This window comes from Ranitomeya imitator, chromosome 4 (genome assembly GCF_032444005.1).
Source record: "Ranitomeya imitator isolate aRanImi1 chromosome 4, aRanImi1.pri, whole genome shotgun sequence".
NCBI lineage: Eukaryota > Metazoa > Chordata > Amphibia > Anura > Dendrobatidae > Ranitomeya > Ranitomeya imitator.
The window spans coordinates 527,992,720-528,020,089 of record NC_091285.1 but is presented as its reverse complement, the minus strand read 5'-3'; the positions used below and the strand labels follow the sequence as shown (position 1 = coordinate 528,020,089).

At 44.2% G+C, this 27,370-nt stretch overlaps 1 protein-coding gene across 6 annotated transcripts in view; it reads left to right on the top strand.

The window, feature by feature from the left end:
* PRC1 (protein regulator of cytokinesis 1) overlaps positions 1-26,231 on the top strand; it is a 32,909-nt gene extending 6,678 nt beyond the window's left edge. The window contains exons 2-15 of one of the 6 annotated variants that reach the window (XM_069766164.1): positions 4,653-4,785; positions 7,069-7,191; positions 8,590-8,823; positions 11,342-11,512; positions 11,598-11,747; positions 12,773-12,920; positions 13,026-13,162; positions 13,371-13,466; positions 14,783-14,929; positions 15,461-15,571; positions 16,863-16,970; positions 17,551-17,659; positions 21,601-21,641; positions 24,064-26,231. In XM_069766164.1, the coding sequence (XP_069622265.1) occupies positions 4,653-4,785; positions 7,069-7,191; positions 8,590-8,823; positions 11,342-11,512; positions 11,598-11,747; positions 12,773-12,920; positions 13,026-13,162; positions 13,371-13,466; positions 14,783-14,929; positions 15,461-15,571; positions 16,863-16,970; positions 17,551-17,659; positions 21,601-21,620 (1,687 nt within the window). In that variant the 3' untranslated portion in view covers positions 21,621-21,641; positions 24,064-26,231. Of the gene's footprint in view, positions 1-4,652; positions 4,786-7,068; positions 7,192-8,589; positions 8,824-11,341; positions 11,513-11,597; positions 11,748-12,772; positions 12,921-13,025; positions 13,163-13,370; positions 13,467-14,782; positions 14,930-15,460; positions 15,572-16,862; positions 16,971-17,550; positions 17,737-21,600; positions 21,642-24,063 lie in introns of all 6 variants that reach the window. The other 5 variants (XM_069766160.1, XM_069766162.1, XM_069766163.1 and 2 more) reach the window with 5 other exon arrangements.
* Positions 26,232-27,370: the final 1,139 nt, after the last annotated feature.

The following is a 27,370-nucleotide window of genomic DNA, read 5'->3' as shown; positions in this document are numbered from 1 at the left end:
GGATTTAGGGACCAATTGTCCTTATACTTCTTTAAGTATTTATTTCTCCTATATTTTATTATTTCTCGTATAGAAGAACTTTTTAGAATGTTGTGGTGCTGCAATTCCATGCATTTTAAGATCCCAACAATCGGCCCCCCACTAATTAGAAAGGGATTACTTATCCTACTAGTGCAACCTCTTCTCATTCCCCATGTTTGGCCTCGTTAAATAAAAAAAGCTTATACTCCCCTCCCATGCACCAGTGGTGTTGGCACTTACATTCCCGGGTATCATTATGACCCGTGAGCCCTGCACCCAATCTGCTCCGGTGTCGCTGTCTCTTCCTTCGGACAAATTGAACTTCGAGTGGAAGCATGAGAGCAGCCGCAGCCCTGACAACCTCTTGATAACCGCACTTATAAGTTGGAAGACAGGGCCAAACATGGAGAGTAAAAAGGAGTTGGCCAAGTAGTGAACAACCTCTTTCATAAAAAATAAAAGTCAAAGATTATTGACCTAATAAAATTGCTTCTGTGCTCCCCGCTGGTCCATCCTCCAGTGATGTCTGGCTACCACTGGCACTGCTGTGATGATGTCCTGGACTGCTTGCATGACTATACAGCTGATTACTGGTCTCATGTACGTGCTAAGGCTGGTGATCGGTTAGAAATCACCAAAGCAATCTTGTGTGGAAAAACGTAACTTTTATTCCATCCTTAAATTTACTTGGCAGCAAGAAAAAGCAACCTTTCAGCCATATTTGGCTTTTTCAAGCCAGAGTAACAATGATGAAAAATACAGCTACTCATTGTAACTTGGGGCCGCTGGATTTCTACTGTGTCTTTTGATCTGGTGGGAGGTCAAACTGAGTAAGGAGAAAAACTCCGCAATAGTGCCTGAGATCTGCCCAGCAGAGAGCACCGGGGTGTGGTGGATTTATCGGGAAAGCCATGTGTTATTGTTTTCTGTACATTTCCGATCCTGCACCCTAATTGGGGGTCTCTGAGGGAATAGTTGACTCTTTCTGCTCAGGCTCTCAGATCAATAACTCTTTTTTGACTTAAACATTTACTCATCATGGCGTTTGGACTTAAGACCGTAAGCTTCCAGTGTAGTCGGCATTCACCTTCTGCAGTGGACTGTGAATAACATGTGCATTAAAGGGCTTTCCCAACCTTTCCAAATTCTGCTTCAATGAACGTTAAATAGTAAGTCTGATACCTACTGTTGGATTTCTAATGGCTTTGGTGCCCCGTTGCCCTCTGAGCCTTGATACTCTCGGTTGCCTTTCGACCATCCTGCTTATTTTCATAGCTAAGCCAGCACCTGTTCTGCAAGGTATAAACCATGAAGAAGGCTCGCCTAGCTATTGAAATTAGCCGTCAGCCAGCCCCCTTCACTCACTGCTTCTGTCACGTTCCTGCCCCTGTAGTGATCTCGCTTTCTATCCAGTAGAACGTTGGAGACAGGTTAGACCCGTGCTATGGCCGTCTGAAGGTGGCCTCAGGTCGTATGGTAAGGGGATCTCCAATGCTCCTTTTCCCAGGTTGAAGAATTGTGCGATGTGAACTTGTCCTCTCCAATGTGAGAGGTTATTGATAAACCTGAATAGATCCTTCTCTGCAAGACATAATGAAAAGGGAATGTGAGATGACACTTTATGTATTACAGAAATAAACTGGTGGAATATTCGGAACCTAGGTAATTTCAGGAACAATGACTTTGATATGGCTTTTTTGCAGGGAAGTGGACACATATATTCTCTCTTGAGGTTTGGTTGGTTCAGGTGTAAATTGAATATTATTATTATTTATTGTTATAGCGCCATTTATTCCATGGCGCTTTATATGTGAGGAGGGGTATACATAATGAAAACAAGTACAATAATCTTAAACAATACAAATCATAACTGGTACAGGAGGAATGAGGACCCTGCCCGCGAGGGCTCACAATCTACAAGGGATGGGTGAGAATACAGTAGGTGAGGGTAGAGCTGGTCATGCAGCGGTTTGGTCGATCGGTGGTAGCTGCAGGTTGTAGGCTTGTCTGAAGAGGTGGGTCTTCAGGTTCTTTTATATAAACCTTTCCAGACAGACAATGAGGAGTGACGTGATCTTGTTACGGGTGGAGCAGAGCGCTGTTACAGTGTCAGTGCGGCCGTTACATTCCTGTGTCATGTGCTCATGTTCTGTGCACAATGTGATTAGTGTGCGCCGTCTTGTATCATTCCTTCCATTACTCATGATCTTCACTATAGTTCCAATATTAATTCCTCATTCAATCACGAGACTCTTAAATATTTTCTGCACAGAATGTTTTGGTCCACACACAGGCATCCACCTGGCGTCTAACAGACTGCTCTCTTATACAGTGGAAGATCACCTGAGAAATGGCGATGTGTGTGTGATGTCGGCTCCGACCCAGATGTGATCATAGTCTGGTGCAGGTCTCACAAGCAGAGACCTAAACGTTCCAGCAGGGCGAGCGCTGGCAGGAGAGCTGACACTCTGAAGTATACAGGGAGGACACTAGAGATATGGCAGGAAGAGGCTTTTTGTAAGGGAGGGCTTTTCAGCCTTTTTCTTCTGTGGCCTCACCAGCCTCTCAGCATTGCTGATTCCTAAGCTTCACCATTGCCAGTAGCTCATGGCAAAACAGTTACCCAGATTTTTCTTTAAGGGAACAAGTCGTGTAAAAATTAAATGCTAGTAACCTGCTGATGTGGGGTTAATCTGCAGGTTTCTAGTGTTCTGAAGGTGCCCAGCTACCAGGAGATGAGCTTCAGGCTATGTGCACACGTTGTGGATTGGCCGCTGCGGATTCGCAGCAGTTTTCCCTGAGTTTACGGTACCATGTAAACCTATGGAAAACAAAATCCGCAGCGCACATGCTGCAGAAAAAAGAACGCGTGGAAACGTAGCGTTGTTTATTCTGCAGCATGTCAATTCTTTGTGCGGATTCTGCAGCGGTTTACACCTGCTCCATAATGGGAAACCACAGGTGGAATCCGCAAAGAAATCGCGGTAATTCCACAGGAAACCTGCAGAACAGGTTACCTGCGGATTTACCAAAATCAGTCTGGAAAAATCCGCAAGACTTTCTGCAAACATGTGCACGTGGCCTTATGCTGTGTGCACACGTTCAGGATTTTTCACATTTTTTTTTCGTTATAAAACCGCGAAAAAACCGCATACATTAAGCATCCTATTATTAGAATGCAATCCGCAATTTTTGTGCACATGTTGCGTCTTCTTCCACGGCTGAATCGCATTCTGGAAAAAAACACAGCATGTTCATTCTTTGTGCGGAATCGCGGGGATTCTGCACACATAGAAATGCATTGATCCGCTTACTTTCCACATGTGGCTATGCCCAACATGCGGGAAGTAAGCGGATCTTGTGCAGTTGGTACCCAGGGTGGAGAAGGGGAGACTCTCCCCCACGGACTGGGCACCATATAATTGTAAAAAAAATGAATTAAAATAAAAAATCGTGATATTCCCACCTTCCAGCGTCCCCCGTAGGCTTCCAGCTCCTTGCGATGCTCCTGTTCCCAGTAATGCCTTGCGACAATGACCTGTGATGACGTAGCGGTCTCGTGAGACCACTACGTCATCTGGGGTCATTGCCACGAGACATTACTGGGAAAAGGAGCATCGCGAGGAGCTGGAAGCCTACGGGGGATGCCGGAAGGTGAGAATATCACGATTTTTCATTTTTTTTAAATTATTTTTAACATTATATCTTTTACTATTGATGCTGCACAGGCAGCATCAATAGTAAAAAGTTGGTCACACTTCTCAAACACTATGTTTGACAAGTGTGACCAACCTGTCAATCAGTTTTCCAAGCAATGCTGCAGATTGTGTGGAAAACGCTAGCATTCTGCAAGCTAATTACGCTTGTAAAACGCTAGTGTTTAGCGGGAATACGCATGCCAATTCCGCATGCGATATACCCGCGGCAGGAGTTGCGGAATTGCTGCTGCAATTCTGCAACGTGTGCACTTAGCCTTATTCCTTCCGGCAGCGTTTGGCTCTCAGTCATAGGGATGCGGCCGGCGTTGCTTCAGTCACCGCGCAGTATACAGTGAGCAGCAGCTGTAACCGCAGCCCGGCACTGACTGACAGCCGGCGCTGATGCAGGAATCCCTCTGTGTATAGCAGAGGCTGTAGCGCCATCATCCTCTCACCAACTCATTCAGGTGAACATATAAACGGTCATGGAGAGCCAAGGAGACCGCACGTGATCTCATTATAGCCGATGCACATGGACTGATTTCTGCCTGGAAACAATCAGCATGCATTACTCTTGTCCTTTTTTTGCCCCAGAATAACACCTGCAATGTAAAGGCCGCTCCGGCACCCGTCCGCTGTGCTCATGGAGCCAGTTCAATACTACTGAATGAGCAATAAGGAGCCACTACGTGACGAAATAAGAGATTTGTAAATCCAGGGAAGGCAGCAGTTCTGATAAAGATGCCTCAAAGTTTGACATACAATCCCATTCCTGGGTGTAGGCTTGTCGGAGGGTCATTAGTGGGGCGAGTCCTGTGAATTCTTTCTGCCTTCCCTCTCCTGGTCACAGCACAGTTCTAGCTGCTCTTGGTCATGGCGCTGTCTCCACGTCGCTGGCTGACCGGTAACCTTCTTGTCTCTTGTGTGTTGTAGCGAGGCGATTGCTGCAGAGTCTGTAGCCTGCTTAAATTCTGCATTAGCGCGTCTTCGAGATATCTGGGAAGAAATTGGAATACCAGAAGACCAGAGGTTGCAAAGGACAGATACCGTCAAGAGACACATAAACGTAAGGACTAAATTCACTTTTATTAAGAGAGAATACTCACAAATTTATTGTAAATTTGTATCTTGAGGTTCCCACAGAATAAAAAATTTGTCCTATATTTAATCATCGTATTACAGAGGTTTCCCCCAGGAGGATTGGATTAGGGGAGAATATCTCCATAATACGGGGTCATACAATCAGGTGTAGGGGGGCTATGCTGTTGTATAGGCTCCATGCACACTGCTTGGTCACGTTAGTTAGGCTGGAGTCACACCAGTTTATGGCATCGGAGGCGATATACTAAGGACCCTCGGCTCCTGCTCTGCGGCGAGTGTGAACCGTGTGTCTGCTCTGATCCTCTCGCATGACAGAATGGGAGCACAGGTGCGGAGGAGACGGAGAAAGTAATTCTGCGGTAATCGCACTGCACTCTGCTGACATCCGAGTGCAGTACGATGTTTCACACACACTGATAGACTTGTATGGGTGCATGCGATCCAATTCTCGCAGTATGCTGTGATTGTTTTCGTAGGCTGAATCAGCATGAGCACATAATTGCAGATGTGCACTGCCCCATAGTTTAACTCCGGACCGAGTGCAATCCGATATTTTTTTTTTTTAATCGGATTGCACTTGTCCGATTATTTGTTTATGTCATACATGGTGATTATCAGAGTTTGATGGATGATTAGTATTCTTATTACATTTTTAATGGTCTTGACTGGATTTTGGGGAGGCCGTACTATAACGAGGAATTGTTGCCTCTCCTGACTTGTCTGCTTAGTAACTACTTGTAGTATTTGTGAGATAACAATTGTGAAGTCTCTATTCCAGACCTCTGTGCTGTTCCTCTGATTGTCCTCATAGAAATGTATGAATGAAGTGACAAGTTTGGGTGTGTCCAGCATAGCCTGACTGTCCAATCAGTGATAGAAAGTAAATCATCTTCCCGCTACACAGACGGTAGTGCCACAATGTATCAACAAGAGACTGCAAAGTTCAGTGCACAAAATCCTTCAGGAGGGCACTCCTGGACACACAGCATGTGAAAATGAAACGGGGGAGGTAGGAAAGGATTTCATCCAGCACCAGTTAAGTAAGAACATATTGTTTATTGTAGAGTTTACGCCATTAAAAAATGGAGCAACTAGTATTCAGTCCGAGACGCGCAAGGTTCATATGTTCGCTACTTTGACAATTTTTTAATGGACCACTAAAATTCTGAAAAGAATAAAGTAATCGAAAAAAAACAAAGCACTATCTAAGTGTAGTGAGTGTGTACTGGTGTTAAGATAAATGCTTATGTATTTGCACTCCCCTATATCCATTGTGCTAATAGGCACAGATCTAGGAATGGTTTGAATGCCACATGAAATCCTTCGTCCTATGCTGCCATTCCAGTAGGTCATACAGGTCACGTCATTATATTCCTTTCAAAATATTTCCATACCATGAGATGATTGTTAATAAGATGAAAATTCTGGTAGGTCACACAGGCAGGTTCCCAGCAACGAGGATCGCCTTATCGTGGCTGCTGGATACACGTGAATTGGCCAAATTATGCGCTAACCAGAATTTTTCCTCTTGTTAACAATTTTTTAACGGAGTAAGATCTACAATGCACATATTTAACTGAGGATATTTCTTCCACAGTGCTGGATGAAATCCTTTCCCATCTCAGTTGTTTCATTTTCTCTGATGCTGATAATGTTGACATGTGCAGGGACAAGTCCATATGACAGGCAGAATGGTAATGCCCAGTTGCATATTTATAAATAAAAACCAAGGAGGAATAACAGAGGAACAGCATAATGTAAAAGAGTACTTCAGAAATGGTCATTTCTGGTCAAGAGGGCCTGTCGCTTGCACAATTCCCCTGAGCTCTCAGATTCTCCTGTTCTTGTCCATTTTGCACTATATTGCTCCATTGCAGAGATGTTCACGTTTGTTCCTTCTAGAGTGCAATATGTGAAATCTCTGCTTGCGGTCCAACTGTCCATTTTTCAGCCCTCCCTCCCAGATGCTGTCAATCACCGCATGGCAACTGATCTAGCAATCCTAGACACTACTGAACTATGGCAGCATCTGGGAGGGAGCGTGAAAGTGCATGTCCCCAGAAAAGTAGTAGAAGTATGTAATACCCAGTCGGTTTACACATAGTGTGATCCAAAAGCGACAAAAGAGCAGCAGAAACGGTGGAGTGCGGGGATTTTAACTCAATATTTTTGAGCAATTGAAAGGTCCTTTAGAAGATTTCAGATGGCGGTAGAATAAGTGTTTTACAGTATGACCTCTATGTATTAGATCCTTCTAACACAAATGATTGAAGAGGAGGAAAGGTTGAAGGATCGTCTGCAAAAAAGCATTGATGTCTGCCGAAAAGAACTGAATGGTCTTTGTGAGGAGCTGCACCTTCCTCCATTTGAAGTAAGTATATAATGTCTAGTATGGGAAATCTGTTCTTAAAAGGATTGTCCACTACCTGGACGGCCCCTACTCGTTCTGAATGTTTTGTGCCGATAAATTAAAAACACGTATACTCATTATGGTGCTTGCGGTGTTCCAGCAGTGTCGGCCCCCGCACTCCTGGGGCTCATGTGGTTGTTATGACATGAGCCCTGCGCCCAATCAGCACTGGCATCGCAATCCTTGCCATCTGACATATCGAATGTCAAAAGGAAGTCGGCAGGTGCTGCTGCTCTGACCTTGATGTTTGATTTGTCGGGGACAGTGAATCCAGCACTGATCGGGTGCAGGGCTCATGTGTCATCCTCACATGAGTGTTGGGTACACGAGTGCCGAGACGCTGGAATGGCACCGGAGGGGGGGTGAGTATAAGTGCTTTTATTTTATCGGCCCCAAACATTGATTGAGAAGGGTTTGTCCAGCAGTGAACAACCACTTTAAGAAGTGAATTGTAGACCTCAATGTCATCAGTATGTATGACTTGTCTTGGGCTGACCTAAAGATCATTTTGTATCAGCCCAGGATATGCGACCAACAATAAATTATTATTATTATTTATTTATATAGCACCATTGATTCCATGGTGCTGTACATGGGAAGGAGTTACAAATATCACATACAGTAAACAAACTAACAATGACATACTGATACAGAGGGGCGAGGACCCTGCCCTTGCGGGCTTACATTCTACAGGATGAGTATTGTAGAATGAGTATAGTAGTATAGTATATGTAGTATTGAAAATGAGTATTGTAGAAATCAAGGCCGCTTGCTCAATTTCCTCCTCTGTAGAGTTCGGGGGGCAGTCTGCCATTCCACAGAAATGAATTTGGATACCACTGAAAGGTTTCCTCATTAAAACATTGCTATGTTAAAGGGGTTGAACAAAAAAGTTTACTATTCTAAATATAAATATATAAAACTTGTATTATGAAAGCTGTCCTCAGTAGCTGCCATTGATGGATCCTGTCCTTTCCACTTTATGCTTTAGTTCGACACAGGAGGAAGTGTCTTGTGTCCTCACATCATCAGTTGTGTGTGTGACGGGGTCGGCCTCCTTCGTTATTACCATGGCTGCATAGACAGAGACCGGTCCTGGCTTATTAGCCCCCTTCACAAGCAAGAAAGCGTTTTCTATGTCCTCTTGTCATCAGTCTGGGATGGGCAGAATATCCCCAGATCAGGACATCTATAGATTATTAGCTTCTATATATTTTCTAGGTGGTGACCCTATTATTACAGCAGTCTGAGGGACACCTGCGCATGACATTTCACATTTTTAACGGTTTAATTACATTTTGTTCTGAAAAGCATAGTTGTGAATTGGTGTTGAGACCTTGGTTCTTTCTTTTTTTTTAGGAAGATGAGGAAAGCACCATCTTGCAGGTGGAGAAGGATTTACGTACACGAGTAGAAGTCATGCTGAAACAAAAGCAGGAAAGAATGCAAGAGCTAAAACAGTTAAAGCAGCGTGATCAAAGCTTGTGTGACATCCTGTGTACGCCGTCCTACTTCATAGACGGCCACCGCGTGCCAAGTCTGGACGAGCTGGATCAATTCAGGAGACATTTGTCAGCACTTTCTGCAGAAAAGGTTCACGCACATACTTTATGACAGCGTTTGTATATATAGTACAGACCAAATGTTTGGACACACCTTCTCATTTAAAGATTTTTCTGTATTTTCATGACTATGAAAATTATAAATTCACACTGAAGGCATCAAAACTATGAATTAACACATGTGGAATTATATACTTAACAAAAAAGTGTGAAACAACTGAAAATATGTCTTATATTCTAGGTTCTTCAAAGTAGCCACCTTTTGCTTTGATGACTGCTTTGCACACTCTTGGCATTCTCTTGATGAGCTTCAAGAGGTAGTCACCAGGAATGGTTTTCACTTCACAGGTGTGCCCTGTCAGGTTTAATAAGTGGGATTTCTTGCCTTATAAATGGGGTTAGGACCATCAGTTGTGTTGTGCAGAAGTCTGGTGGATACACAGCTGATAGTCCTACTGAATAGACTCATAGCTGCTTTTTTCTTGCCATAATACAAATTCTAAGTAAAGAAAAACAAGTGGCCATCATTACTTTAAAGGGAACCTGTCACCCCGTTTTTTGAGATTGAGCTATAAATACTGTTAAATAGGGCCTGCGCTGTGTGTTCCTATAGTGTATGTAGTGTACCCCGATTCCCCATGTATGCTGAGAAATAACTTACCAAAGTCGCCGTTTTCGCCTGTCAATCAGGCTGGTCAGGTCGGGAGGGCGTGGTGACATCGCTGGTTCTTCCTCAGCTTTACGTTGGTGGCGTAGTGGTGAAGACACAGCGCGCGATCTGCGCTGTCATCCCTTTCGTCGGTGGGGGCGGCCATCTTCCTGGGGCCGCGCGTGCGCAGATCGAGTGCTCTGCTGCACGGGGCTTCAGGAAAATGGCCGCGGGATGCCGCGCGTGCGCATTAGAGATCGCGGCGGCCATTTTCCCAAAGCCGAGATGCAAACTCGGCTTTGGGAAAATGGCCGCCGCGATCTCTAATGCGCACGCGCGGCATCCCGCGGCCATTTTCCTGAAGCCCCGTGCAGCAGAGCACTCGATCTGCGCACGCGCGGCCCCAGGAAGATGGCCGCCCCCACCGACGAAAGGGATGACAGCGCAGATCGCGCGCTGTGTCTTCACCACTACGCCACCAACGTAAAGCTGAGGAAGAACCAGCGATGTCACCACGCCCTCCCGACCTGACCAGCCTGATTGACAGGCGAAAACGGCGACTTTGGTAAGTTATTTCTCAGCATACATGGGGAATCGGGGTACACTACATACACTATAGGAACACACAGCGCAGGCCCTATTTTACAGTATTTATAGCTCAATCTCAAAAAACGGGGTGACAGGTTCCCTTTAAGAAATGAAGGTCAGTCAGTCTGAAAAATTGGGAAAAGTTTGAAAGTGTCCCAAGTGCAGTTGCAAAAAACATCAAGCGTTACAAAGAAACTGGCTCACAGGAGGACCGCCCCAGGGAAGGAAGACCAAGAGTCACCTCTGCTAAGTTTATCCGAGTCACCAGCCTCAGAAATTGCAGGTTAACAGCAGCTCAGATTAGAGACCAGGTCAATGCCACACAGAGTTCTAGCAGCAGACACATCTCTACAACAACTGTTAAGAGACTTTGTGCAGCAGGCCTTCATGGTAAAATATCTGCTAGGAAATCACTGCTAAGGACAGGCAACAAGCAGAAGAGACTCGTTTGGGCTAAAGAACACAAGGAATGGACATTAGACCAGTGGAAATCTGTGCTTTGGTCTGATGAGTCCAAATTTGAGATCTTTGGTTCCAACCACCGTGTCTTTGTGCGACGCAGAAAACGTGAACGGATGGACTCTACATGCCTGGTTCCCATCGTCAAGCATGGAGGAGGAGGTGTGATGGTGTGGGGGTGCTTTGCTGGTGACACTTTTGGGAATTTATTCAAAATTGAAGGTATACTGAACCAGCATGGCTACCACAGCATCTTGCAGCGCCATGCTATTCCATCCGCTTTGCATTTAGTTGGATCATCATTTATTTTTCAACAGGACAATGACCCCAAACACACCTCCAGGCTGACCAAGAAGGAGAGTGATGAGGTGCTACGCCAGATGACCTGGCCTCCACAGTCACCAGACCTGAACCCAATCGAGATGGTTTGGGGTGAGCTGGACCGCAGAGAGAAGGCAAAAGGGCCAACAAGTGCTAAGCATCTCTGGGAACTCCTTCAAGATTGTTGGAAGACCATTCCTAGTGACTACCTCTTGAAGCTCATCAAGAGAATGCCAAGAGTGTGCAAAGCAGTCATCAAAGCAAAAGCTGGCTACTTTGAAGAACCTAGAATATGACACAATTTCGGTTGTTTCACACTTTTTTGTTAAGTATATAATTCCACATGTGTTAATTCATAGTTTTGATGCCTTCAGTGTGAATGTACAATTTTCATGGTCATGAAAATACAGAATTTTCTTTAAATGAGATGTGTCCAAACTTTTGGTCTGTAATGTGTGTTAATATATATATATATATATTTTTTTTTTTATATATTTTTTTATGATTATTTTTTAACTCCCTGACACCATAGGACCTGCGTGAAGCCGAATTTGTGAAAACCAAGAAACACATAATTGTGTGTATGGAAGAACTGGATCACTTACCTGACACAAGTTTCGAGAGGGATGTGGTGTGTGAAGAAGAGGAGGCCTTCTGTCTCTCCAAAGAAAATCTTGCAGCTTTACATCAGCTACTTTTTCAGGTCAGAGCCTAATTTTTCCCTGTTTACTTTTAAATTCCATTTATCATTTTTATGGCAAACAATGCTAACAATGTCTTGTTTGCAGTTAGAGGAACAGATCCAACAAAATAAGTCCTTATGTGAGGAACTGCGGGCCAAAATAGCTGAATTATGGGAAAGACTTCAGATCTCTGAAGAGGAAAGGGAGGCTTTTTCAGTTCATATGACTGGATCGAAAGGAAAAACCATAAAAGCAGTAAGAATTCTTTCAATAAATGTTTTTAATGTGTCGGGTTAATAACTCCTATCTTTTGGCCAAATATGGACAGTACTTTTTATTTTATCGATTAAAGGGAATCTGTTGCCTGGTTTTTGCTATGTAATCTGAAAGCACTATAATATAGGAGCAGAGACCCTGATTCCAGGGATGTGTCATTTACTAGACTGTATTGAAACAGCAAATCGGTGTTTTGTCAGCAGTAGATTATTACTACAGGACAACTGCCCTCATGCCTCCTAGTCCAGCCTCGCCCCCAGCACTGATTACCAGCTCTCTGTCACTATGCTTTGTACACAGAGAGCTGTTGGCCAACAACTGAGATCTGCAGCAGAGAAAACTGACTCTATCATAACTGCTGCACCTAGTACACTAAGTGATACATTACTGGAATCGGGGGGTCTCTGTCATTACCTAATGTTGCTGTCGGATTTCATAGTAAAAACCTGCTGACGGATTTCCTTTAAATAGAACCTGACAGCTGGTAAATACTGCCTGATCCACGGGATGCATATATTGGAAAGTAGCTGCGCGATTTCAGCTATATATGTTTAACTCTGAATCACTAGCCAGACATGCTGTTCCTGGCAGCTAGTCTCCTGTCAATCACTGGCAGCGGCGGGAGAGGCCGTCGCCTGTCCGACAGAGGCCGTCGCCTGTCCAACATGTCTTTTGTGCAGCTCCGTGTCAGAATTAAACATGTGGCTCAAATCGTACAGCCAGTGATACCTGATGCCCAATCCACGGGCTGCATGTATCACCTCTCAGGTTCCCTTTAGCAGTTTGAGAAATCTATTTGCTCCATTTACCCCTTGTGTACCTGCTTTATCTTCTTGGCAGAACATCTTCCGCTTTACAGATTGGTTTCTTGCATCCATGATCCTTCTGTATCGAAGAGTCTTGTGCCCAAGATGTTAAAAATTCGGGAAAGTGAAACCACACGGCAATTGTACACAAAGGTTTCTTCACATAGATCAAATGTAACGTGGTTGTGTGTTTTCCAGTTACAAGATGAATTGGATCGTCTACAGGAGCTGAAGCTGCAGAATATTAAAAATGTTATTGAAATCATTAGAGCAGAGCTGTCGTCCTACTGGGATAAATGTTTTTATAGCAATGAACAGAGGCAAGCCTTTGCTCCGTTTTATGACGGTGAGATTGCGCATCTTCTTATTTTCCCCAGCTTTTTAAATCTATTTTAGTTTTGGATTATTCTAATTGCTGGCAGAATGTTACTGAAAGCTACTTGTCTCTTAGAGGACTTCAGCGAAGAACTATTGTGCCTTCACGATGCCGAAATCGAACACATCAAGCAGTATTATGAGACGCACAAAGAGATGTTTGAGGGGGTTCAGAAATGGGAAGAAAATTGGCGTCTATTTCTGGAGTTTGATGTAAGTAAATTCTATTGCGTGTTTAATGGTGTTTGCACTGTTGATCCCCTTATAGATCATTGATGCATTTATATGTATCCCCCAAACTTGTTATAGTTTTGATGTTTTTTTTGTTTGTTTTATGAGAGATTTATACGTTTAGTAGATAATGTAGCTATTAAGATGGATATTGATTATTTTTAGTTTTTTTTTTTTTTTTGTAATTTAGAAAAAGACGACAGACCCCAACAGGTTCACAAATCGGGGAGGGAACCTCCTAAAAGAAGAAAAACAAAGGGCAAAGTTGCAGAAAATGCTTCCAAAAGTAAGGAAACCCACATTAACACCTATTTAGTCCAATAGTCTTTTTCATGCACCACTGGCACTCCGTGCTGACTTGGTTAGACCCCCACACACCCAAGGTCAAAAGCCATAGAAAATGCCAGATTTTGAAGCACCAGAAATTCCAGCCTTAAAAATCACATGGTGAAATACAGTCGAGGTAGACAAGTGAAGCAACGTTTCACCCCAAAGGGGTACTTACAATTGCTCATTTTGCCTGTCTACCCAGATAATTCTTTTTTTTTTTTCCTCTGATCTATGTAGATATGCCTGACAACTCATACAGGCAAAATTGACCTCCTGTTTCTACATAGAGCTTAGAAGGATTCAGCTAGTCAGTTCTTAATCACGTGATGTCATAGACCTAAAGGAAAAGAGAAGAATTAGCTGGGTAGAAAGGCAACATGAGCAATTAGAAGTACATGTGTGTAAATGCCCTTCCATGCTGGCTAAATCCATACCTTGTTTGTAGTATTTTTAATTTGGAAATCCTAGAGAAATCCAGGCTTAAAGGTTTAATTGCAAGTGCAGGGGTGGGGGTGAACACTGCACTTCCAGCTCTCCTGTCTCTCTCCCCATTTCCCTGCCGGCCTTTTGTTTCTGGAGGACAGGTCTCATAGTGATGAGCGAATATACTCGTTACTCGAGATTTCTCGAGCATGCTCAGGTGTCCTCTGAGTATTTTTTAGTGCTCGGAGATTTAGTTTTTATTGACACAGCTGAATGATTTCCATCTCTTAGCCAGCTTGATTGCATGTGGGGATTCCCTAGCAACCAGGCAACCCCCACATGTACTTATGCTGGCTAACAGATTTAAATCATTCAGCTGCGGCAATAAAAACTAAATTTCCGAGAACTAAAAAATACTCGGAGGACCCCCGAGCGTGCTTGAGAAATCTCGAGTAACGAGTATATTCGCTCATCACTAGTCTCTCGTCTTACCAGAAGGGACAGCACATGACAAGTTCCCTTTGTGTCTTCTGAGGCCAGAATTAAAATAATTAAAATCAAAAGAGAAGGAATCGGTTCCTAAATGCTTTACTGCTGTGGCCATGGATTGGCTGCAGTGGTCATGCGCCAACCTTATTGGAAGGGGGAGACTGACGGGGAACCTAGGCAGTGCTGGGGAGGAGCAGGAGAGGATCGGTATGTAGGCATGTGTTTTTGTTTTTTTTCTCACCAACCACTCGCTGTGCTAGCTAGTTTGTGAAATTAGAACAACTAAATGTACAACCCCTTTACTATAAAGCACATATATCACTTATAAAATATCTAACCATCTGGCTTGTTTCCTCTTAGCTGGAGGAGGAGCTGAAGGGTCGCATTGCAGCATGGGAGGAGGAACAAGGGAAGGAGTTCTTCATGAATGGAAAGAAGTTTATGGACTATGTCTCAGAGCAGTGGAATCAGCTTCACATAGAGAAAGAAAGAGAGAAGCAAGAGCGGGTGAGAAGACGTATTCCTCAGCATAGTATGCCCGCACGGTCTCTGATAACGTGGCCTCTGATTTGTGGCATCTCCATACCTTTAGGCTATGTTCACACGTATAATGGTCCACTGTGGATTTTCCGCAGCGGATTTGATAAATCTGCAGGGCAAAAACGCTGCATTTTTGCTGCGGATTTACTGCGTTTTTTCTGCAAATTTCACTGCGGTTTTACAACTGTGGTTTTCTATAGGAGCAGCTGTAAAACCACTGCGGAATTCGAGGAAAGAAGTGACATGGTGCAGAATGTAAACCGCTGCATTTCCGTGCAGTTTTTTCCGCAGCATGTGCTCAGCGTTTTTTGTTTCCCATAGGTTTACATTGTAATGTAAACTCATGGGAAACTGCTGCGGAAACTCTGCGGACACGCAGCGTTTTCCGCATCGTGTGCACATACCCTTAGTATCCAGCATGCTGCACAGCGCCATGTACAGAACATAGGTGATTTGTTTAGGTTCATGTGTTTAACAATCTGTTTTGTTTTGATGCAGTTAATGAAAAAGAGTCGTCAGCTAGAAGAGGAAATGTTTTATGGAAGCGCCCCGAGAACCCCGAATAAGCGAAGAGTGCTTGGGACAACTACACCAAGTAAAGTGCGCAAGGTCCGCTCCACGCTGTACTGCGCTCATGATAGTGTAACCTTCCGTGTAGTGACATGTAACACTCTCCATACAGTGTGCAGTGAAGAGAAGTTTTTTTTTTATCTGGACGAGATTTTCAATGTCCAATTATTCAAATCCTATGAGAGGATCATCCCTTTTAGAAGACTCCATTTTATTTTATATTTTTTCCCCAACAGCATTTTCTCAATTTGTGGCTATGACCAGACTTAACACTGGCATGAGTTATAGGGGAGTTTCTGGAGATAAAAAAAGTATTAAGTATTCACATGGAAATACTTTTAGAAATCTAAAACTGACATCCATAGCACAGTTTCCTATCATCATCTGCTAACTAGTGGGACACTGGTTTTGCTCCTTAAAGGGGTATTCCTATCTCCAAGATCATATCCCAATATGTAGTAGGTGTAATAATAATATTACCAAATACCGCCACTTAGGCTAGGTTCACATTTGCGTTCAGGATGACTGCATACTTTCTCTCTTCTTCCTCCCTGAAGCTCCGCCTATGCCCAGCCTACTTCTGTATGCATCCTGCGTACCTATCTTTAACATTGGGTACGCAGGGACATGCATTGTATGCGGATGCGTCCGCATGTGGCGATTTGACGCGTGTGGCGACCGCACGGAAACACAAAATTTTATAGAGCATAGCTGTGTCATTGCAAGCAGCTCTCATCTCACAGCACTGTCTGTGCAGGTCTCACACAGAATAGGCCAGGTCTGATCATCTCTAGAACAATTTTTTTTTTATTTTTTTAATCTCATTAATGATGCCTCCTGCTTTTGATTGGTCATACTCATGCAGGGACAAACGTAAACTTTCGCTGGTTGAAGGGGAACTTAGAATCTAAACTTTACAAGCTAAAATCTCTACAAAGGAGATGAGGAAAAAAAGTTAAAAATGACTCTTTGTTAAACTCTGCAGCCAATATTCCATGATTTGGTCAGTTTAACATGCTCAAACAGGTAAAAGACCCTCTTTTTTAAGAATAAAGGATCCACAGCACTATTATCCACCTGATGTGCAGGGAAACGACATCACAACTCTTTTTAAGAAAAGTGTATTTTCAGGTTATAAGAAGCCCATTAATTAAACCTGATACCTAAGCTGCGTTCATGATGCTGACAGAATGCTTGCACTGCCATCCATCCTCCACACCAGTGTAGTGAATACGGAGTATGACTATATATTAACAAGTTACGTTGCGATGCATGTGCCGTTTGTTCCTACCTATTCTTTGCACTAACTTGCTTGCTTCTTCCCCCTCAGCTTAATGGCACATGTGTTACCAATTCTACCAACACCACGCTACGTTCTGCATTCGGTGGAACAATGTGCCACTCGCCTGTGTCACGTCCACCTCCCAGTGGCGGGAAGGTCAGTTGATCTCATTAGTATAATTTTAGAGTCTTATTGTATTTATCTATCACCTTCAGCTGCCTAGCTTTGCATGTCTGCATTTCATGAAGCTTATGCTGTAGTTTTACATATAAATTTAAGTGTACCTCCATGGGAGGCCTGTGCCAAATGTCCCTGCCCGCTTCTGTAAGCCTGGTCCTAACTTCTAGCCCGAACTTCCCTTGTGGTCAGCAGATTTAGCTGGCCAGAACATCTGATTCTTGGCCAGCCAAGTTTTCTGATATTTATTTTTTGCAACCTGTTCTGTGACTGAGACTGCTCCACTCCTTGCTGTGACCCTAACGACTCAACATAGCTCTGCTGAAAAACCTCCACTCTCCAGACTAATTTAGTGATAAGCAAAACAAGCCACTTTAGATTTGCACCAAATAGAATTTTCTGAAGGAAAAAGGATGTCATCTTTTTATATTACATATTTTATATGTTTATATTACATAAGATAACGGGGTGGATTGAAATATGCTTATCTTAAATTATTTTTATGTTTAACACGTACATACATACAACTTTGGTTAATGATATCACTTCTTCTTTTTAGCCTGGATTGCCTATCCGAACTCCAACCAGATCGTTCAAGACTCCACAAGCAAGGAGACTGGAAAAGAATAAAGAGAACATGTCGCAGTTAAATGGAACCGCCATGAGCGGTGGGTGCCTACTCACAATTCCTGCCCAGCGTAACCTCAGCGTTAATTCTGTTGCCAGCACCTATTCTGAGTTTGCGGTAATTCACCTTTTCTTAGACAAAACACAAATAACAACAGCAGAACAGTCAGGGAGGGGGTCTTAAAAAGAAAACTAGCATCAACAAACTATTTAAAGGGAACCTGTCACCCCGTTTTTTCAGATTGAGATAAAATACTGTTAAATAGGGCCTGCGCTGTGCGTTACAATAGTAAGAGAAGAGAGTTTGCATCTCGGCTTTGGGAAAATGGCCGCCGCGATCTCTTTTGCGCACGCGCGGCATCCCGCGGCCATTTTCCTGAAGCCCCGTGCAGCAGAGCACTCCATCTGCGCACGCGCGGCCCCAGGAAGATGGCCGCCCCCACCGATGACAGGGATAATGGCGCAGATCGCGCGCTGTTTCTTCACGTGCGCACAGGGGATTCGGAACTTGGACATGCGCACACCACTACGCCACCAACGGAAAGCTGGGGAAGAAAAGAGCGATGTCACCATGCCCACCTGACCTGACCAGCCTGATTGACAGGCGAAAACGGCGACTTTGGTAATGTATTTCGCAGCATAGGTGGGGAATCAGGGTACACTACATACACTATTGTAACGCACAGCGCAGGCCCTATTTAACAGTATTTTTATCTCAATCTGAAAAAACGGGGTGACAGGTTCCCTTTTAAAGAAGTGCAGAGTTGTCTGTGATGCCCTAGCCAAATTTTTTGATTTCTCACCCTTGAAGGGGTATTCTTATGTTATTAAATTGCTTATAATTAGTTAGGCAGCATGAAAATAAGCAAATGTGAAACTGACTTGCTTTTTCTGTCTGCTGTCATTCCCCTGCAATGAGAGCTTTTATCTTACGTAGTGTACAGCTTGTTTCCATGGAGGTTGGCCACCAGGGTGTGGCCATTGTATGCACTAGCTACATTACAGGAGAGGAGTTAACTCCTAAGATCCCAGTTAGATTTCTCCAGCAGTTAGATGCTCACCACACTCTCCCTGCATTTCAGCTCCTGACCAAGCTGCCTTTATCAATCCTGCATAATCACAATCCCTTTTCCCCAGTCTGGCCAGTTTCCAATTTTGTAATGTAAAGTAAAGACATGATTGTAATGACTTTTATATACAGATTAAATGGATACCCTTGTTGAAGAAATCCACTTTGTTGTTCTTCTTTAATCACCATTTGACGTTTTCTGTTAATTAGAGTTCTGTGCGCAGAGGCTGGAGTGTACTCCTCCATTTCTGTGCTTCCCTGGCCCCTCTACCTGCCTCAGGTCTTTGAATGACAGGTCACTGCTGAGATTTCAGAGGAGGCAGATGATTCAGACTGTACGCAGGCTGACGGGATGGGGAGTCGCAGACAGGCAGGAGAAGATCCAGTGCACAGTCCAGACCCTGTGCACCGAAATCAAATTAGCAGAAAACGTCAAAAGCTGATTTAAAGAACAACAAAGTGGATTTCTTCACCAAATATATCAATTTAATCTGCATTACAGTGCTATTACAGGCATGTCTTTACATTGCAAAATCATGGTGATAGGTTTTCTAAATGTACTGTAATCTCTATATGCAAATTTAATGATAACTGCGTAGACTCAGAACAATGAAAATAGCAGCAGGAAACTGACCAGAACTGTGTCAGGGAGGAGTGTCCCTCCGCATCCAAGAAGTAGGGGGACTGCAGAGCCATGAACGGCACAAGAGACAACTTTAGAATACACCTTTTAAGCATTTATAATATTCTCAAAGAAAGAAGTAAATAATATTGAGCGGTCATTCTGATATTGCCCTTCTAATGTAGAGCAGTAAGTGTTTTACCTCTAAAATGCTCCCTTTACTGGAGAGAATCCTACAGACACCGGAAACACTGCTTACATTCTTGCATACTGTTTGGGTAGACTTGCTCTTAAGTCCGGCTTGCTACTGTATTACTATAACTACTTTATGAAGGTTTCATAGTGGAAAGGAAAATATAAACCAATGGTTATTGCGACCTTTTAGAGGGGGTTACTGGTATTTACCAAAATTAGGCTAAAGATAGTATTTGAGATTAAATAACAAGAACCATTACATACATGGTGAATCCTGCCTGGTTCTCCTTGCTGATCTCCGTTTATCTCCCTGTAGTGGTCATGTTCCAGCCACTCACATCATGACCGCTGCAGCCAATCATTGGTCTTAGAGAAGGGCACTAAACCACCAGGATCAAAGTTTGGCTACAGTGGAAGACTGCATTTGTCTGCTGTAGGGAGGTGAATAGAAACTGGTCAGGAATGGTGGAACAGCAGGGAGTTCATCAGGTAGGGGATGGTGCTTTCTGCCATTTTTCTACCATTTATTTAAATTTTACCTTAATAAATTTTAAGTTTTGTTGATCCCTTAAGGCTATATTCACACTTTGCGGTTTTTACCGCGGAACCGCAGCGATTTTGATGCTGCGGGTCCGCAGCAGTTTCCATAGCGTTTACAGTAACATGTAAACCCTATGGAAACCGCTGTGCACATGCTGCGGGAAAAACTGCGCGGGAACGCAGCGGTTTACAACCCGCAGCATGTCACTTCTTTGTGCAGAATCGCTGCGATTCTGCACCCATAGGAATACATTGAACCGCTTACTTCGCGCATGGGGCTGTGCCCACGTTGCGGGAAGTAAGCGGATAATGTGCGGTTCCTACCCGGGGTGGAGGAGAGGAGACTCTCCTCCAGGCCCTGGGAACCATATTTGGGGTTAAAAAATAAAAAATCATGTTATACTCACCCTCTGAAGTCTTCAGCGCTGCACGCGGCCGTCCGGTCAGAGTTGCTGTGCGACCAGGACCTGCGGTGACGTCGCGGTCACATGACCGTGACGTCACGAAGGGTCCTTCTCGCACAGCATCTTTGGAACCGGACCGCCGGGTGCAGCGTCCAGGAGATCGGGACGTCAGAGGGTGAGTATAACCAATTTTTATTATTTTTAACATTACTATTGATACTGCATATTGCTGCATATGCAGCATCAATAGTATAGGCGGAAACCCGCAGCGGAAAACGCGGAACAAACCGCGATAAATCTGCAGGGAGAACCGCAGTTGTTTTGCCCTGCAGATTTATCAAATCCGCTGCGGGAGAACCCGCAGAAGGACAACGCAAAGTGTGAACATAGCCTAAAACCTATTTGAAATGATAAAACAATGTAAAAAACACATTACTATTAGTAATACAGACGTTAGGGTAGGCCATTGATGATCTGCCCCGTTTTACCGTAGTATGTTCACTCATGGCCCCGCAAATTAGTCGTCATACAGCAACATCCACAAAAATGTAACGCTATGGAGCTGATAGTTTTCTCGTTTCATTATGTCGGCACATGTTGTAGCATTGTTCTGTCCTGGCACATTTTGGACTGGTGACTTGGAGCAATTCTTAACCTTTCTTGTACCAACAATCCATTTTGAATTTACTAGGAACGTTTGAGGTCACAGACCGAGCTAAATGAGAAATCAGTCCCACAGAGTAGACAAATGCTCACAGCAATGGTGACAAGGGGTAATCAAACGTACAATGGGGATGAATTCAATGTCCACCGTCCAGAAGAGAACTGTGGCTTATGGCTACGTGGCAATGAGCCCCCTTAGGGTAAAGGCCCGGGGCACTGCCATAGCACTTGTGTATTCTTCTATTAAGGTAGTTCTACCTAGCATAATAATGGCGATAATGTAAGTCACATAATAAAATAACAGAACCCTTCTATAGACCCTTAAAATGGGCGAGGGCATTGGCATTTAGGGGTTCACAGACCTGCACGTTTTACAGTTGACATCGGGTATAAGGATATTACGTTATCACACAGAAAACACATTGTAAATGCACAAGACCAAATGTGTTGGCTAATCTCTCCATGTTCTCACCCGTGTTCTGTTTATAGAGGGACTCCACACATATTGACTCCACAGCCATAATCTCCAGGTCTGTATCCTACACATACCTGGTGCATGCAGGTGGGAGCTGCTGTTTCCCCTAAGGTGTCATCTAACCTGTCTAACCCTCTCTCTGGCTACCCACAGTGGTGGAGGGGTAAAGTGAGCGGGATATTAAGTGACCTCCATCTTTAACTCCAGGCATATATCACATAAGGCAGCACCCCACCTCCTCTGCTCACCGCAGTGACCTTCCTTATATTGTATGGAATGTAGATTATTTCTAGGCAGAGTCTCGGACCTGACTGTGTCGCTGTTTTTGTAACATGAGTTTTGTTTACTGTAGTATTAACCTTCTGTGTAACGGCTCTATTAACATGACTACCTGTGTTATTGTGTATTAATGCCGCTCTCTATTGTCTTATCTCTGCTTTTCTCACGATCTGTCACATCATCGTTATGTCCATTTCTCTTTTTGCATTGCTACATTGCCCCTAACCCTTACCACATAACCAACTCAGTGTATTAAACCTGCCCTTATAAAGGAATCTGTCAGGAGGTTTTTGCTTCTGATTGATTCCAGTGATGTTACTTAATCTGATGACAAAACACTTATTTTATATTGAAACAGCGACACAGCACGTTATCACTGCAGGACTAGTTGTTTGGTGTCTCCTAGTCCTCCTGCTCTGTGTAGCCCCGCCTCCGCCATTTATTAGCAGCTTTCTGTCAATGCGCGGTGTGCACAAAGCTGCCAATAAGTGGCGAGGGCGGGGTTACATAGTGCTCAGCATTCAGAGCACTGCTAGATCTGCAGCAGAGATGCGATGGCATGCAGACCAGCAAATGAAACATCACTGGAATCGGCTTCTCATCCCCTACATTATCTTGCTTTCAGATTACATAATATAAAACCTGCTGATTGATTTTCTTTAAGCACTGTTTTCCGTTTTTTACCACCTATATTATTGGCCTAGGCTTTTTTTTTTTTTTTTTATGTACCCATTTCTTTCTCATCATATTCATTGTTAGAATGAACTGTCGCTAGCACCACCGCCGTATCATTGCTTTTGGTAAAAGTGACAAATCTGCAGGGTGCTGGGTTTTAGAACGGAGTCATCACCATGAAACCCAACAGACCCACTCTTGTCATACAGGGGATCCTTCAGATCCTCGTGCCTTTTCTTATAAGTAGAGTGAACACAGTCTTGGGTACATTCATGCGCTGTGTATATTTTTATTAGATATTTTTTATTGGGCAGCACACTGATCCATTGAGTACATCATATTCTAGTCTCCAACAACAGATCAGTATAGCGCCTGCCCCATGCTCGGAGTTTCCCAGGTCTCCTTCTCAGGTCCATCATTTTTCCAGACATGTGATGGATTTGTGAGACTCTGGGTCTGCGGGTAAATGCTCCATAATAGGGAATTACCTGTGACCTAATAGTGCTGACATCAGTGTTATATGGAAGGTTTGTTAGACACGTGTGACCATTGTGTATGTTATTTCCCCTCGTCACATTGGTACATGGCTCTTCAGGATTTGATCACAAAGTCCTACAAAATCTTTGATGTAAAGAGGGTGGCAACATCTGACATCTTAATACACGTGCCTGCTTTACTGTACGGTCTATAGTCCCTGGTGTATTACAGCAAATAATCAGTAAGACTGCAAGAAACGGAGAGCCTTCTAACATTCCTGAAAGGACTATCCAGAACCGCACATTTCAGAAATGTTTGATGTACAAATCCCCCAAAAGAAATAAATACAGAATCTTTCTGGAACAGAAAAGTTAGGCTCCGTTTACTCTGCTTTTGGATGGTCCGAATATCATTCAAAGAAAAACACCGCTCAGACTTGATGCACCTGTATGGTTCGATGGGACCTTTACCGATTTGTTCCATTAGCACCGTCCCTGATATCAGAAGCCACGACTGCAGGGTAAACGGAGCCTAATTCCTTCTTGACATTTTATGTTTCTGGTAAGCTGTTACCAATGGCTTAAAAGGGGTTGTCTCATCTTTGAAATTCTGTTTGCAAAGTGCTTCTTATTTTACTCTTAATTTTATAATTTTCTGACTGTTGCCTTGGTTACCGGCCACCTCTGCAGTCTGTGGTAGCCGGCCCACTTGGCACTTTCAGCCGCTTTGCTATAAAGCGTTCACGTGACGCTGGGGGGCTGCTTCCTGCCGGCTTCAGTGCCCCTGTAAAGCTGGCTTTGCTTGCAGGATCACAGAACCAGCGACTCAATCATATACCGATGGTCCAAACTGTCGGTCATCAGGAGTGGCCCACCCACCCCGGCAAGCAGCTCCTGGAGATAGATGAGAAGACCCTTTTAAGCATCTGACCCCAATTTCATGAGCATTTTTCTTATACCTGCTTTGCATTCCCCCCTCTACCATGGTGCTCTTTTCTTGTACTTTTTGTCCAGCAGTAATTCATTTTTTTTCCTCCTCTTTTACAGCGAGAACTTTCAAAAGCTACAAGACCTAACGCCAACCCCCGAGTTCTGAACTCCACCATAACACACATGTAACACGCTGTCCAGACATCAGAGGACTGAGCTGGCCCTAACGACACGTGTACAGTCTGCATCGCTGTGAGGGGCCACAGTGTGTATATTAAGGTGGTCTCCCAGGATGAAGGCTGCTTCCCAGGACTCTGCTTTTGAGGGGGAACCTGCGCCAAAGTCCTTGCTAAATTTTGCACTGTAAATTCATCTCTTTTAGCCTCTGTTAATAAATGGCATCTGATCTTTCGGTGACCTCAGAAGATTGTCCGATCTCCCAGCCGGTAGTTAGCAGTGATATATTCTGTACTCCGCTTCTGCTTCTGCCGTCACCACGAGGTTGCATATTATATTTGTTTGTATATACGGTTCTTGGTTCGGCGACTATTATGAACACTTTGCACATGTATTTTCTTTTTCACTACAGAGGTGTCACAACATAGGTTTTATTTTTTAAATGTTAACGTCTTGTGGAAATGGCGTCTTTGGACACGTTTTAACACTACTTTATATACCTTTTTTTTTTTTTTTTTTTTTTTTTACCTCTCCCCCTCGGTGCCGGGACAGATCTAAGCTAGGAGTGACAAAGTAATACTACGCTGATCGAGAAGTCCATAGAGATGACTGGACCTAATGGGAATATACAATACAAAAACATTGAATAGTCTAATTTTAATTCTTTTTTTATTTATTTTTACCGCAAATTATCCCAGGTTGGCTGCAGCAATGCGCCCAATATCTGAGAGTCCAGGTCCCATAGGACCGTGATCACGGCTGGAACAGATCAGCGAGGGCCGTCCATGATCACCCAGGACCTTTATTTTATAAGCTGGCTTTTTATACAGCAATTTTTAACTCTGCAGTAACTCCATAATGTGTAAGAGTTACAAATCAGTAGAGCTGATGCTACATTAAGAAATGTCTGACTCTGGGTAATGAATGTTGGAACGCTTATATCAGTGCAGGCCCTGATCACATCTATTCAGAGTCTCCTTCACGGATCCAGCCATAAAACTGGTCAGAATAGCAGAGCATGACTGGTAGAACAAATGAAACCAGACAGACCCCTTTTATAGTCAAGGGGTCCAGTACTTTGGTTATTTTTATATTTCTGTTCCCATAATGGAACAAGAATACAGAGATGTGAACAGAGCCTTATTTTACACTTAAAGGTAACCTGTCAGCCCCCCAACACAGCAACATTCACCTATGTATGAGCAAATTCCCAGCCTGACCAGCCCTATATAATGTTGTTACGTGAAAACAAGGTATAAAAAAAATATTTATAATGTCTCCGTTTGCCATGATAATGATTGGCTGTGACTAGTAGATGGGGTGTTGGTTGCCGCAGACTAGTTAGTCAGCCCTCTTTCCATGTTATCACGCCCCTGTAGGTGTGATAACGTATTTTGCACGAGCGGCCTCATTGCCACTCATAGTAATCTCACGCATGCACGACGCTCATTCCGGCAGCGCCATTGTGTCTCCGAAGTCAGGTGTATGCTTCTCCGCTTCACACTGTGCATGACCGGAAGCCATCTTCTAAACTTCCGGACAAGCACCGTGCGTCAAGCCCTCATTATCATAGCAAATGGGGACATATACCTTGTTTTCACTCAGTAACATTATACAGGGCACTTGCTCATACATGGGTGAATGCTGCTGGGTTGGAGGACATGGGGGGCTGACAGGTTACCTTTATCAGTTTGTTCAGACATTTCTTAAAATCCAATTATGAGAAATCCGGGCCGGATACCTGGTGCAGGGTGTGACGTGACATTGGGTCTCTAATTGGTGTTTTCCATTCTCTGGCGTACAGGTTCTCCATAAGGCCTGCACAATGTGTCCGCTTCGCCCTGGGTTTTAATGACATGTATAGAAAAATGTAAATATCTGGCCCCAGATTAGGCATCCTATATCAGTAGGGAATAAGTTACAAATGGCAAAACTTGGAAATGTTATAAAAATAAAAAAAAATGTGTATTCTTCATGGTTTTGAAGACCCATTCCACAGCATCATTTAATGAAAAAAATACCTATCTTGGGGTAATGTGCCTGATGTATTGCTTTGGACATTTTGTACAGGTCTTGTATAGTAAATTAAATCTACCATGTTAAAGCGATCTCTGGTGATGACCATTTGTTTCCTGTGTGTGCGGTCTTCTCCCATCACCGCTGCTCTTTTTTTATTATCGGTGTCTATGGGTATTTAGCCTTTTAAAGAGCTTCTGTGATCAGGTCAAAAGTGGCCCGCTCTTACTTTATTCCTGCTACTCCTCCGAGTAATACTTTTTCTCCTACGCCTCATTGGGGGACACAGGACCATGGGTGTTATGCTGCTGCCGCTAGGAGGACACTAAGTAAACAAAAGATTAACTCCTCCTCTGCAGTATACACCCCTTCACTGGCTACAATTTCACCAGTTCTTGCTTAGTGTCTGTAGGAGGCACTTGGGTCTTTTTCAGACCCCAACTTTTTTTTTTTTTAATCTTTAATTTTATTTAAATTTTTATTTATCTAACGGAGTGAAGGGGGCGACGGAGTCTTTTTTTTAATTTTTTTTATAGGGCCCGCTCTCCCCCAGAACCAGCAACAGGCGAGTATATCTCCCCGTCCCTCTCCTGCGACGATGGAGCACGCCAATTTTTACTGGGGCGACGGTTCCCATCCTGGGTCCGAGCTCCCTTCCCCCCTGCTAAACGGCGAGCACAGAGCCCGCTCTGACGTCTCTCCGAGGGCCCCACAGACAAGGCCCACACTATGGCGATGCATACGGCTATTCCAGCGCCCTGCAAGACCTTCAGGAAGGCGCCAGCGTTACTTGGCAGAGGATCTGAGTGGAGTGCACAGATGACGGGGACCGCCGACCGGAGGGCTCTGTAAGTACACATCCCTCCTGCCCCCCGAAGCTCCAGGGAGGCGCCGGCGTTACCTGCGGGAGTCCCTGGGGAGAGACGCCGGCGGTCGGGGGCCTGCGGTGTCAGCGTCGCTCCTCGCAGCCGCCTCCGCCGCGCATGCCAAAAAATTTTGCTTTTCAGCCGGAGTAGGCCGCAGTGGGCAGGTCCCTCCCACAGCCGTAGCCCCGCCCCCCCTTATCGCCTTATCGGCGCTTCTCGTCTGGGACGAGAGGCGCCCTGCAGATCTTGGGGGCCATATTGCTCTACCTCTCTGCAAGGAGCCCAGCACTCCAGGAACTGCCACGGTTAATTCCTCCCCGGGACACAGGCACAGGATCGTGGGTAAGCTGCTTCAAGAAAGCTTA